Consider the following 13,264-nt stretch of genomic DNA (forward strand, 5'->3'; position numbering starts at 1 on the left):
TGGCATTTTTTCCTTTGAAAATTTTCAAATAGCCAGTTTTATATTTTTTAAATCTATTTATTATATTAATATCTAAAATATTTATTATTAAATTCAAAATTTAACTGATTTATTTAATTTTGTTAATATTATTTTATTATATCTTAATCATTTTTCTACTAATGCCCTAATGTGGTTTCAAAATTCATCATTATTTTATTTTTTTTTTCTTAGCCTACTTTATTCGATTTTTTTCTTTTTTCTTGTTTTATATTCACATCTTCCGCCACCTTTACATTTCATATATATATATATATATATATATATATATATATATATATATATATATATATATATATATATATATATATATTATTTCTGTCATTTTTAATCACAAATTTTTAACCACTTTTCATATATTCATTATCATTCTTGTTCATTCATATTTTTCTCAACATTTTCAACGCTACAATCTCATCACTTATTTTTTATCGTAACAAAAGAAGGAAAATAATTTTGACTTATTTCCTATTTTAGTTTCTTTCATTCGAGTATGGCAGTCCCCCAGCCCACACAAAATAAAAGCATGGTGGGAGTGACACTATGGATGATATAATTTTCCCCAGAAGAAATTACCAAAAATAAATATAGAATCATACCATTACATGAAAGAAAACAAAAATGATAAGAATAAATAAGCCAATATATACTTGATCATGCATAATTCGTTATCCGCCAGCCAGTGTGAGCTGGAGTGTTTTGTCTCGCGTTTTTTTTTTTTTTTTTTTTGCGATATAATCATTTGGATTCTGCTAGATACCAATTTGAAGTATAATCAATTATAGCCAATTATATATATTAAAAAAATAATTTTTTACAATTCTTATTTTCTAAAATTTTAAAATTAAAAATAAAGAATAATTGATTTGGGTTCGCTTATGCTATAATTAGTTTTTTAGAATTTTTAAATTGTTTATATTGTCTCCTTCTATAAATCAATTTAAGTTTTAAGATAAATGGTATTATGATATAGTATAAGAGCTCTATATCTAAAAAATTTAGAGTTTAATTTTTAGTAAATCTTAAAAAAAAAAACATAAGCTAAGACAAATACAAAAAGTTATGCAAAAAAATAAGCAAATTTAAAAGAAATTTTTGTTTAAAGAGGAGTATTCGAAATATATTCATTCATGTTATCTCTTTCTATTAATTTAAATTTTTAGGATAAATAATACTTTTAGATTTATACACCATCATATTATATTCATGAATAAATAATGGCACAATTTATTTTATATTTTTTATCTTTATTAAAAAAAATATTGATTTAATTTCTTATATTTAGACTAAATCTTAATTTTATTTTTTAATATTTAAAATATTTTATTTTAATTTTATCTCAAATATTTTATTTTATCTTATTTTAAATTTTTAATCAAAATTTAAATTTTTTTAAAAATATCTTTTTTTATTATTATCTTTTTTTTAATTATTATATTGCCATTGTTATTCTCAAATTACTATAATAGTCACTAAAATTATAACTTTTACAGTTATTTAAAAAAATCATAATAAAAAAATGTTTCAAAAAACTTTAACCAAAAAATTAAAATAAAAATAAAATATTTCAAACCTTAAAAACAAAATTAAAACTTATCCCACAAACTAAAACATAAATTTGCTCTTATTAAAATATTCACATGCATGACACGATGATGTGCATAAGAAACATCAGTGATGGTGCATTCTCCCTCCTTGAGGGAAGATCTAGAGACTTCAATATGCAAAGGGTAAATTTTACACAAACTTTGTAATTATCCTTTTTTGTATTATATTTTTTTATATAAAAATAATTTACACATGATATGTAGCTGTTGAATTACATTAATTTTTAAAAATTTTGTCAATGAATAACAAATTCTTAGAATTTTTTTTTCAATAATTTTGTTTTTATATGACTGCTATATAAAAAAAACACAACAATATTAATATTAATAATACTCTAAAAAATTATAAAATACTAATATTTTTGTAGTGTGTTTAGTTAAGAAATTATTAATATTTGAATGATTAAAATGAGTTTTTTTTTAATTTTAAAAACTTGAAAACAAATTATAAACTATTAATTATCTTAAAGATATTGATACCCATATAAAATAAAGATATATATAAATCTCAAAATAAAATAATAATCAAAATAAGATATAATAAAAAAATAAGGTAAAAATTTTTTCTTTTAACAATATAAATTAAAAAAAATAATTTTTTTTGAAAGAAAAAACATCTAAAATATATATCGTGGTGACCAAAATAAAAAATTAATAAGTCAATATTCATTTTTTATATAATAATATAAACATTAAATATGTTAATATTTTAATATTATTAAAAAATCAAACAAATTTTTAAAACATGAATATAGAGAAATAGATATATATAAAAAAAAGAGGACTTAAATATATAATATTAAATTGATTAAATAAAAATATTATATATAAACTCATTATTACATATAAAACGAAACCACTATTATACCATATAAGATATTTTATTTCCTTAGATACATATTTTATATAATTGTTAGAAATTTTGAGGGTCGAGGTCACTATTCGCTTTTATTTTGTATTTGCACTCATATATATATAAATAGGAGTAATAATAGATAGAATAAAATAAAATTTAGATTTAATTTTAATTTTATATGTAGGTTGAATTTTTTTTATATAAATTTAATTTTATTTTATTTATAAATTAAAAGTATATTAACTCTAATTTTATCCGTTTTTATTCTACAAATATTCGATCCTACCTTTGAGTTACTAAAAAAATTTAATATTATATAACATGATGAAATGTGCTAAGTCATTAATTGATGACTTTGGCTCTGTGGCTAAAAATGTTTTACACCAAACAAAAAATTCTTAGTTTAACATTAACTTTGATCGGATAGAATTAATACTTAACTCGTATTATAGCTGAGCTACATTCAATATGATTTTATCTATTGTTGATCAAGTTGGACATTTTATTCACTGTAAATTAGATTAGCAACCCTACCTAATTAAATAGAATCGAATTAAATGCCCATGAATAAATTGCAATATAATTTTTTTTAGTAAAAAATATTGACATAAATTAAAAATAATTTAACTTTTATTTCTCTTAGCTTTAAAGAATTTGGAGACAAAAATCAAAGAAAAGTTTTTAACGAACTTTTTATTCTCTGACTATGTATATGTATATGTTTCTTAAAGAAATAGAAAATTACTGTTGAAATGGTTATTTAATTTAGGTATAGCATAGTTTCGTATCTTAGAAGAAAGGATGAAGAGAGGAAGAGGATAAAGAAAAAGAATATATCGAGATATCAGAAGTGATGAGGGTTAAAATAGTAATTTTAATAGAAGAAGAAAAAAAAATTGACTTACTAAAAATTTGATTCTAATCCATATTAAACAGGGACGGATCCAGGGGGGTTAAATTAGGGGGGGTAATTTATATAAATTAAATAATTATATTAGTTATTGATTTATATTTTTTTTAATGTTTTTACTAAAATGTATTGTATTTTATATTTTGTTTATGGTGTAAATAAAATATGAAAAAAAATTTAAATACATATTATGGGTGTATAGATAATATGTAAAAATTGATGTACTTCACGTATTTTGTTTACAGTATAAACGAAATACGAGTATATATAATTATAAAAAATTTAATTTTTATAGGTATAAAAATATCATTTTTAAAATAATAAAACATTATTAAAAATATGATTTTGACCAATTAAAAAAAAACGATACATAGTTATTACTTTTTAGATCTACCTTAATTAATTTATATCTCGTCTATATTTTAAAATTTAAACTAATAACTTTCTCATGTTACTCTATATTTTAATAAGTATTTATCCACTGGTATAAAATAAAATAAAATAAATATGTAAATAATTCTTCTTCCAATCAAAATACTGCTAATTTTTTTTATCGTTTCCAATGCATTAAATGAATATAGTGTGCTAAATGAAAAATAATAAAAGGAAAAGTCTAGAAATTTAATAATTTTTGTGTTTTCTGAGCATCACTTAATCAAGCTAAGTGAGTGATTTCTCACTATTGAATATAATCTCATACCATTAAAAATATTATTGATGATTAATTAATGATACAAAATACTAAAATGGCTAGCTCCTAATATTGCTCATAATAAAATATTCATCATCATTACCGAATCCGCATTTAAGAATTCATGGGGTAAAGTTAGTGGTAAATAATTAAATATTGCTTAATTATTTAATCAATTTTAATTGCTTAGCTTTACATAAACTTTTAAGCATTATATATATAATGAACGCAGAGAGTCCAAATAATCCTGCAAAGCAAATCAAAGATTTTTCAGCATACAGAAGACAAAAAAGAAAGAAAGAAAGAAACATTGAAACATGTCTACTAGTGGAGCTTTAACCCTTAATTATTATCTCCCCAAGCCAAATGCAAATTCTAGTTTGCATGATCATCGACGCACTTCAGCATATCACCCTAGCATTTGGAAGGACTATTTCCTTCAATATGCTTCGGAATTCAAGGTATATAAATACTCGCAATTGTAAATTACTTTAGCATTAATCATCGTCATAATTAGCAGTTGAACTCATAATAATTTAGTGATTACTCTTTTATTATATATCTCATTAAAGTACACTATGAAACTGGAGAGTAAATCTTTCTCAATATATTTTTTAAATTGTTTGGTCAAATATAATTTATTATTAAATATCTTCAGTTATATACTTAAAAAATATAAGATAAGAGATCATATTTTATCAAATAATTAAAAAAAATTGAAATGATATATTTCCATGTCACTTTATTCAACTCACAACTCCAACATCTTCCAAATATCCTATAAAATAAATTGCTAACTTTTCTAAAACAGAAATCACATAATTACTATAGGATTTCGTTAAAGATATATACTCTTAAAAACTATTAACTTTAACTCTCAAAGAAGCTAAAAAATAGTTAATGCATGTAGATGCTACATCATTCTTTTCGCGTTTTTTTTTTCCATAATATCTCTCACTTCTTTTTAAAATTATCTATCATTCTCATTTTTATAGAAAATTCAAAGTTAGATTATCAATTATACTTTAAGAATTTAACTAATATATATTCTAACTCTTAGAACACATGCAATGTTAAATTTATTAATAAAAAAATATATTATAAAAAATTGTACAAATTTTGATTCTTAATATAATTATTGTGCATTTATTAAAATAAAATATTTAAATTTTTTATTAATAATAATGATAATTTATACTTTCAAAATACATATTAGTTAAATCCTATTTTTAATCTATTAAAATGTTTAACTACTATTTTTACCAAAAAATTGTTTAACTACTCTTCTCCCTCCTCATTAACAATTTCTTTTGGTAATATTACTTTTAGATTATATTAATTTAAATTTGTTAATAATTATTCATTTAACTAAAGTGACAAATAAAAAATAAATAGATGAAATGAGATTCTAAATTTTATATTACCTTAATTAACAAAATCATTAATATGAGTTCATTTTGTGGACTTATATTCACATATCGTTTTAATTTCGAGATTAGGATTTTGATGATGGAAAATACTGGGTGAATAAGTTATTTTTTTTTAACTAAGTTTAACCAATTTTTTTGGTAAAATAACCATTTTTTTCTTCTTATATATATCCTTTTTCTTTAACTGAGTTATTGTGCCAATAAATTATACTATAAGAAAAATAATTTTCAGTGATCACTTATTTTATTTTTAGTGACAATAAAAATAATAACTAATATATTTACTGATAATTAAACATTAAATATCTTATATTTTATCATTAAAAAGTTTTAGTGACAATTATATAATTGTTAATAAAATATTTTTAATTACCACAAAAATATAATTGCCACTATAATAATATACCGTAATAACTACAATTATATAATTGTCTCAAAAACATAAGTTTACTAAGATATATAATACTTAGTATGCTGTTGTCACTCAAAATTTACTACTAAAACTGAATTTTATCAAAGTGCTATTAGACCAACTTATTCAAATTTAGTACTAAAATAACTTGGTCATATAGCACTACCGATCTATGGTTCATAGCTCCTTAATTCATTGTTAAATGGTTCAAAGTTCCTTAATTCATTGTTAAAATACGTATTATCTCAGTTGTTTGATGTAAATAAGTGAGTACTTTGTTCTTCCACTAATAACATCACATGCAGGAACTTGATTATAAAACTGAGCCACAAATTGATGAACTGAAGAAACAAGTGTCCAAAATGCTTACCTCAACATCTGAGAAGCCCTTAGCAAAACTTGATTTGATTGATTCAATATGTCGTTTGGGTATCCATTATCATTTTGAATGTGAGATTGATGAAGTGATGCAACAGATTCACAAGAGTTATGTCCAAAATGGAGAAATAACTATTGAAGACAATCTTCGCTCCATTGCTTTACTCTTTAGGTTACTGAGGCAACATGGATTTCGGGTTTCATCTAGTATACACATCAACTTGTTTATTTATATTTCTCTTTATTAATACTCCATTTTACACTAAAATTATTAGGGGAAAAAAGTCTTTCACTACTTGGTCACAATATATATTTTTAAAAGATTTCCTTATTCAGAAATGTAGTTTTTATTTAACCGTTAAATATATAATTTTTTGTATACTTTTTTTTATCAGCTTAAATTTGTAGGCATAATATAATATTAGAACTTCTATAACCGAAAAATTTAGTATAAGGCAAAAATAAAAAAAAATTATGTAAAAATTCAAACAAAATCAAAAAGTGGTATCATAATATTAACTTATTTTTATTTTTCACTATTTTGGACTTGTTGTTATGCAGATGTGGTCAACAAATTTAAGGATATAGATGGAAATTTTAATGAAAGCCTTACGAAAGATGTTGAAGGAATGCTAAGTTTATATGAAGCTTCACACCTAAGAATTCATAGAGAGAAGATATTAGAAGAAGCTCTTAAATTCACTTCCACTCAGCTTGAGTCCATTATTACTACTCATCATGAGTTGAGCCCTTTTCTTGCAGCGCAAGTTAAGCATAGTTTAAGGCAGCCTCTCCACCATGGCTTGCCAAGGTGGGAGGCAAGGCATTATATTTCAATCTACCAACAACATCCCAATCAAAATGAAGTTTTACTCACTCTTGCTAAATTGGATTTCAATTATCTACAAAAGTTGCATAAAAAAGAAGTTGGCAACCTCACCAAGTAAGTTCTTTAACCACATATTCTTTCTAATTAACCAAAAAGAATGTTATAGAACTAATTTTTTTAGTTAATATTAATTAATTTAAAAAAATATTTTATTTAATTTATCTTAAATCTTAGATCCTAAATCATAAATTTTCAACTTTAAAATCTAAATTATAAATGCTAAACTCTAGATCTTTCAAAAAATGAGAACTTTTATAAATTTTTTTTTAAAAAATAGTTATTATTAGTTAACTAAAAGTTGGTTCTCTTTTTTTTTTCTTAAAGAAATTATGGAATATTTCCATGATTATTTAAATAATTGCTCTTTTTATTTTGGTTTTAAGTACCATGCGTTCCTATAATTTTACTCAAAATTAAAGTTATTATAAGTTAAAAGTTTGTAGTTATGTTTTAAATCCATTTCCTGTACTGTCATCTATCAATTACAAAAATAAGAAAGAGAAAAGAATAGTAGTGTTGTTTTATTTTTTATCTCATAAAAAAAACTAAATATGCCCCTTTTTTATATCTTACTATTAATCTCACTATGTCAATGTATAATATTTTAACATTAAATTAAAAAAATTTCCCTATAAAAATAATAGTAAACCAAAAAAAATACTGAATAAAACTTATAAAACCATATTTAATAATATATATTGATATTGTGAGATTAACAGTAAAATATTAAAAAAATATTAAAGGAAACTTTAATAAAATCACAATTTAGTAACTAAAAAAATATTAAAGAATATCTTAGTAAAAAAATATTTTAATTTTTTTAAAATATTTTGAAGTTTTTTAAAAATATTTTGAAGAATATTTTGATAAAAATATAATTTAATTACTAAAAAAATAATTTGTTCAAGAATATTTTAATAAATAAAATTTAATCACAAAAATAAATTTTTTGCTGAAATATATTTTTGTAAAATTTTTTTCTTAAAAAATAGATAAAGTTAATGTTAGTTAATACAAATTTTAAAATGGGTTAAAGAAAAATTTTTTAAACATTATAAGAAAAAAATATTTTTTACAAATGAAAAATAAAAAAATATTATTTTAACATATCTCAAAAAAAGAGAGTAAAATTTTCTCTAAAATTATATATACACAATTTCCCCAATATATTAGGTACATTTTGTATAGGTGGGGCAAGGAATATTTATTCATGAAATGTTCTGTTGATGTTTTTGCAATGATCGATAAAATTAGGGGCTTGAGTGAAGTCTTCCAATATAAATAAATGAACATATATGAAAAGGCAGACATGGTTAATGGAGTTGATGATGTGTTGTCCCCAAAAAGAATCCGATAAGATTCTAATTTTAAATATATTATGAAAAGGATGAAACGCGAGGGTGTGTACTATACTGGCAAAAATGGATAAGGCATAAAAAAAAAAATTTAGTTAATGAATCAGTTTACGCATGCAGTCAATTACATATTGTAATATAACAAAATTAATTTATTTTTATATACATTACTTAAAAATTATTTAAATATATATCTGATAAATTTGATTGAATAATTTGTGTATGTAAAATTTTTTTATATTATCAGTATTTAAAATTAAAGTTATTATAAAATTTGATTATAAACTTTTATACCATGACATAATTAAAAATTAAATGAGATTATATATACTTTATAGAATAATTAATCTTTTTAGTTTTTATTAGAGGTAATTTTTAATTTAGTTTTTGAAATTTTTATCGCTCACTAAAATAGTTTATTATTTTTGAAAATGATTAAATTAATCTTTAAATTTATAAATTATAAATCTCATTTGTTCCTAATAATTCAACTAGCTATCATTAATATAGTGTTGACATGAAGTATTACAGTATTATCGTACTATTTTTATCCATAAAGTAATGCGACTAAAATTTTATTATAATTAAATAGGTATTTTAAATTAATTAATTTGATATATTTTAGGACATTTATTTGATTATATTAAAATCTTAGTCATATTATCTAATAATTATTGAGGATATTACGTTGTATTTAAATATTCTATATCAATACTGTATTAAGGACAATTGAATTAGAGATGAATGAGATTTAAAATTTGTAAATTTAGAAATCAATGTTTTGATGCAAATTGAAATTCAGAGACAAAATCGGATATTTTCTCGTTTTTATTATTATCATTAGTTCATTACTAATTTATCTTATTTTATTTTTGAACTTTTTAGGTGGTGGGAGGAGTTAGATGTGAGTAGAAAACTACCATATGCAAGGGATAGGATTGTGGAATGTTGCAGTTGGATTTTGGCTGTATATTTTGAGCCCAAATATTATCAAGCAAGAATATTACTAACACAAACAATCGCCTTGTTATCAATCATTGATGACACATATGATAACTATGGAACCATTGATGAATTGGAGCTTTTTACTATGGCAATTGACAGGTTGGTTTATATATATTGCTTTCTTTAATTAATTTCCTTTCTTGAAATAACAAACTTTGAGTTATGTAACGTTATTCAATGATTTTTAGGTGGGATGCTTGCTACTTGGATGATCTACCCGAATATATGAAAATAATTTACAGGGCTCTCTTAGGAGCTTTTGAAAAAGCCAAACAACAAGTGGTGAAGGAAGGAAGAGGATATAGCATTGACTATGGCATAAATGAAGTAACTCTTCTCATTTTGTCTATATTTGAAACAAATTTGAAAATAGTATGTACTAATATGAGAATATAAATTTTTTGAAACAAACAGAAAATATTTATAGAATCAAATTACTTTTATAAAATGTCATAAGGGATAAAAGTCTATGTTAGATAAAAAGATCGTAATCTCCACATATTAAAAAATTAAATAATTTTTTAGTTATTATTTTCATATAAAAAAAATTTAATTTTTTATTAATAATTAATTTTAATATTTATTATCTAAAATTAAAAAAAATTAATGTATATACTTTTATAATATTTTTAAATAAAAGACAAATGGGTTGAATTTTAATAATAATAATAATATTAGATGTACATTAAAATTAGCTATTAGTATAGAATACATATTAAAAATAAATTAAACTATATAATACATAATAACTAATTTTAGTATCTGATTTTAATGTGTAAATAATATTTTTGTTTTAATAAATATAACCTTGTTGACATATGCATTTTATTGATGGCAGTTTAAGAAAACAGTGAAAGCTTACATGACTGAAGCGAAATGGTTCAAGAGTAACTATGTTGCAAAATCAGAGGAGTATCTCCAGACATGTACTCGATCAACCACTTACCCATTACTCACAACTACTTGTTTTATTGGCATGGGAGACATGGCTACCGAGGACGTCTTCAAATGGGTCACTAATGAACCCAAAATTGTTACAGCTTCTGCAATTGTTTGCAGGCTCATGGATGATATCGTCTCCAATGAGGTACACAACACATGCATCATATAAAATTAGAGAAATAAACTCAAAACGTGAAACATGAATTGTAAAATTGTATTATACAAATGATTTGAATTAATTAACTCAGTTAAAATCTAATATTAAAAATTTCAGGAGTTAAAAGTTAAAGCAAAATTTTAACTAGCGTATCTAAAATATCTAAATAAAAAAAGAAATAATATTTATACTATTTTTTGTGTATATTTCTTTTTTATATTTTTTATGGTATAAAAGACAATTTTATTTTTTATTTTCTCTCATTTCTTATCGAAAGAGAGTGTTACAAAGGTAGTATTAGTAAGGGCCGTTTGGGACTTTAGAAGTATTTTTTTTTTATTTTTGATTTATGAAAAGTAATAGTATTAATATCTGGTATAATTTTTAAAATTAAATTGTAACTTTTTAAGAAGTTATTTAGGAGCTTATAGAGAAGTTTAAAAAAATGACTTTTGTTATAATACTTCTATTTTTCATCACATTTCTATAAAATAAGCACTTTTAGAATTAAAAATCTAAACACAAAATAACGTATTTATAAATTACTTTTAATAAAGTCATTTATTATTTAAGTTATTTTATCAAAAGGAGCTTAATTAAGTTGGTTACTCAAATTGAACCTAAATATAACATTAGTCAAATAAACAACTCTACTATATATAACCAAAAAACAAAAAAATATTATTGCTTTTTATTATTTTTTTTCACTTAGCCTAAATAAATAGAAAAAATATAGCCATACTACATACTGCATATATATACAAAAAGTCAGTAGTTCGTATAGAATATCTCGTGATTGATTTAGTGGTTAGCATATAAATAACTTTCTTTAAAAAAAAATGTAATATCTTTAAAAAACGTCAATTTATACAAAAAAAATAAAAATAAATATTATGGTACTTTTAATATTTTGTTTAACTTACTAAAAAAATTTAAACAAATAATATTTAATAAATTTTTAATATTTTATTTTTATTTTAAATATTTTATTTTTTATTTTTAAAAATAAATTAGTCAACTTAGATATCACAATAAAAATGCAGATACAGTAGAATTCACCAAGTTTAAAAATGGGTGGGTCAGCCATGTAAAAAAAAAATAAATAAATAAAAGATAGAGAAATGTTTTTAGTATGACAGAGTAGCGTGTTTGTCATGACGACCTATTTTGAGTATGAAATATAGTAGATTAATAGTCATTTTTAGTAACGTTTTTCTTATTCTTTTGTCACGAATAAAAAACAAAAATGATAAAAAACTACAGAGAACAAACTTGTAATTAATTAATATTGGCTAAACTTTTTTATTGCTACATTATTTTTTAGCTATCACATTTTAAAATGTTTATTTAGAGCTTGGATTTAAACTTTAAAATTTAAGGTTTATAATTTATAATTTTAGATTTAGAGTTTAGAATAAAAAATAATTTTAAAAAAATTTAATTAATATTGACTAAAAAATAATTAGTTTCCTAATTGAATTCAAAAATTATTTTTAAGAATAAGTATAACTAACTGACTTTTAACTAATCAAACCTTTTCTTTAATACAATCCTTTGTTTCTTGAATTTTAAAAGGTTTAAAATTTAAGATAAAAAATATATTTAAAATAGTTAGCTAATGTTAATTAAAAAGATTGATTTTTAAGCTGAATTGTTGTTTGAAATAAATGATATGTTGTTGAGCAGTTTGAACAGAAAAGAGGACATGTTGCCTCGTTCCTAGAGTGCTATATGAAGGAATATGACGTGTCAAGAGAAGAAGCCATTAAAGAAGCAGAGAAGAGAGTTAGTGATGCTTGGAAGGATATACATGAAGAATGTCTTATGCCAACCAAAGTTCCAATGATATTTCTCATCCGTTCTCTCAACATGACACGATTTATAAGCGTGATGTACAAAAATCAAGATAATTACACTCATGCCCATGGAATAATGAAGAAATACATTGAGGATTTGCTTATAGATCCTGTTCCAATATAAGAATAATTATCCTTGTTTTTTCTTGCGTTGTATGTGGTTTGTTGTCTTTAAATAAAGAGAGCATGATATGGGACATGTTCATGCTGTTTGCTTAGTCATTCTGACAAGTTGGGTAACTAGCTAGTTTGATGTAACATATGTTCTTAATTAAATAAATACGTTGTGTTTGAATCAATTCTGAAAGTAATTAACTTAGAAATAATAATTGCTAACTTAGACTTGTGATACTGAAAGGTTCGTGAAGCAGAGTGATTGAGAGAAACGAATAACATATTAGACGTAGGAAAGGATAGAAGCTTAATACATATATATCTTCTACTTGATCAATTCTCAAGATATGAACGAATAACATGCATTTTTATATTGAGTAACTTGTTTTTGGACAAAGTGTAAGTCCAAGTCAAAATGTTTAGTTCAACTACGAAGAATCAGATTGGCAAAGAGCTGAACTGTATTTAATTTGTCACATACTCACACTAGATAGTTACCGTACTAGAGTGCTGAAAATGAAGTTCAAATATAAGATAAAATAATATCAGTGGTGGCAGCAACTAAATTTCATTACATGCGTTATTTTCTACAAAGTTCTTTAACGTATGTTAAAATATAGTTT

General features: G+C 22.3%; 1 protein-coding gene across 1 annotated transcript; it reads left to right on the forward strand.

Moving 5' to 3' along the window:
* The first annotated feature begins 4,346 nt into the window (after positions 1–4,346).
* Positions 4,347–12,826, forward strand: LOC112789842 ((-)-germacrene D synthase). Its single transcript, XM_025831929.3, has 7 exons — positions 4,347–4,564; positions 6,251–6,530; positions 6,885–7,266; positions 9,453–9,671; positions 9,761–9,899; positions 10,411–10,659; positions 12,358–12,826. Exons 1-7 carry the CDS (start codon positions 4,421–4,423, stop codon positions 12,649–12,651), a joined length of 1,707 nt encoding a protein of 568 aa, XP_025687714.1. The 5' UTR covers positions 4,347–4,420; the 3' UTR covers positions 12,652–12,826.
* Positions 12,827–13,264: the final 438 nt, after the last annotated feature.

This window comes from Arachis hypogaea, chromosome 3 (assembly GCF_003086295.3).
Source record: "Arachis hypogaea cultivar Tifrunner chromosome 3, arahy.Tifrunner.gnm2.J5K5, whole genome shotgun sequence".
NCBI classification, from domain to species: Eukaryota; Viridiplantae; Streptophyta; class Magnoliopsida; order Fabales; family Fabaceae; genus Arachis; species Arachis hypogaea.

Bases quoted from the DNA above. Each gene is read 5' to 3' on its own strand.
- LOC112789842 (XM_025831929.3), top strand. From the start codon at position 4,421: ATGTCTACTAGTGGAGCTTTAACCCTTAATTATTATCTCCCCAAGCCA. The intron at 4,565-6,250 runs GTATATAAATAC...CATCACATGCAG, and splicing joins AATATGCTTCGGAATTCAAG to GAACTTGATTATAAAACTGA. The intron at 6,531-6,884 runs GTATACACATCA...GTTGTTATGCAG, and splicing joins TGGATTTCGGGTTTCATCTA to ATGTGGTCAACAAATTTAAG.